This window comes from Brassica oleracea, chromosome C9 (assembly GCF_000695525.1).
Source record: "Brassica oleracea var. oleracea cultivar TO1000 chromosome C9, BOL, whole genome shotgun sequence".
Lineage (NCBI taxonomy): Eukaryota > Viridiplantae > Streptophyta > Magnoliopsida > Brassicales > Brassicaceae > Brassica > Brassica oleracea.
Window position 1 is genome coordinate 34,937,542 of NC_027756.1, and position 1,514 is coordinate 34,939,055.

At 48.3% G+C, this 1,514-nt stretch overlaps 1 protein-coding gene across 1 annotated transcript in view; it reads left to right on the forward strand.

Annotated features, from left to right (window-relative positions):
- LOC106314871 overlaps positions 1 to 1,514 on the forward strand; it is a 1,857-nt gene continuing 343 nt past the window's right edge. The window contains exons 1-3 of the mRNA XM_013752679.1: positions 1 to 202; positions 449 to 892; positions 1,094 to 1,482. Of these exons, the coding sequence (XP_013608133.1) occupies positions 1 to 202; positions 449 to 892; positions 1,094 to 1,482 (1,035 nt within the window). The remainder of the gene's footprint in view (positions 203 to 448; positions 893 to 1,093; positions 1,483 to 1,514) is intronic.

Genomic DNA, 1,514 nt, shown 5'->3' on the forward strand with positions numbered 1-1,514 from the left:
ATGATCTCCAATTTCAAGCAGAAGTATGATGAACCTTTTCATGAAGCTTGGGAGAGGTACAAGGAGTACCTGAGAGAGTGCCCGCACCATGGGTTTGACGATGACTATATATTGGAGGTGTTCTATGATGGAGTGAGCTATGAGTTTCGAAACACCCTTGATTCTTCGAGTAATGGAGATTTCATGACTCAAACCACACCTGGTGCGTTCGAGCTGATTGAGAACATGGCTTCAAGTTCACTAAACAAGAACAAGGAGCATGACCGCTCGAAGAGTGTGAACAGCATAGATGATCTCGCTGCAAAGGTGGACCAACTGCTTAAGGGAAACCAAAGCCAAGTGTTCATAATGGAAGAAGCAGCTCCTGAGAAGAGTGCCGGTGACCTTGCGTTCGATGCTGAAATATCAGGAGACGATCAGTAAGAGGTGAGCTACGTGAATTGGCAAGGATGGCAGCTCAAAAACTACCACCTAAACCCTAACGTGAGGAAGAACCCACAGCTTTTCTGGCCTAAGCAAGATAAAACAGCTGATCCTGCACAGAGTAACCAAGGTCAGTATGCCGGGTATCAAAAGAACTACGAACCCCGGACCTATGTTCTAAGCCAACCGCAGAACAATACACCTCAGATGCAGAAACACCAGAACACTCAGCCAACTACCTCCGCTCCTATCGTTGTTCCGCAAGATGAGACAAAAGCTATGTTGCAGCAGCTGCTCCAAGGACAACAGCTCCAAGGGAAGGCTCTAAACCAGGTTACAACAGAGATCAATACCAGAATGAACCATATGTTCAGCGATTTGAGTACCAAGTACGACAATGTCGCGAGCCATATGAGACAAATGGACATTCAGATTGTTCAGACTGCTGAGAGCGCCAAGAGGCAACAAGGTACTCTACCTGGGATAACCGACAAAAACCCTAAGGATTGCAATGCGGTTGAGTTGAGAAGTGGAAAGCAATTGTGGGAACCGGTAAAGAAGAGGTTCACTGCGGCTGAGAAGGGGAAGCATAAATAGTCAGAACAACCATCAGCCGATACCCCGGCAGCTGAGAAGGAGAGGTAACCAACAGTTGGAACCAATTCGCCAGGACCAGAACAACTAGCTGAGGCTGTCCGCCTGATCCCAGAGCCTATTCCTGCTCGCGAATACACTCCTCAAGTCCCTTACCCTGTTCCAGCAAAGGCTACTCGTAAGGAGCGAGAGGAGATGAAGTGCATAAAGAGGCTGGAGGACCTAACCGTCCGACTCCCCTTGATGGATGCCATCCAGATGACGCCCTCCATGCACAGCTTTATGAAGGGATTGATCTCAGGAAAAATATCAGGGGAGAGCGAATTCATGACTGTCTCTAAGGAGTGCAGCGCAGCGCTTCAAAACATGCAGATAAAGAAGCGGGGAGACCCTGGCAAGTTCATCATCTCTATCCAGATTGGGAAGACAGTTTTCTCATGCTCCTTGGTTGATCTGGGATCCAGCGTAAACCTCATGCCCTACTCTGTAGCACTACA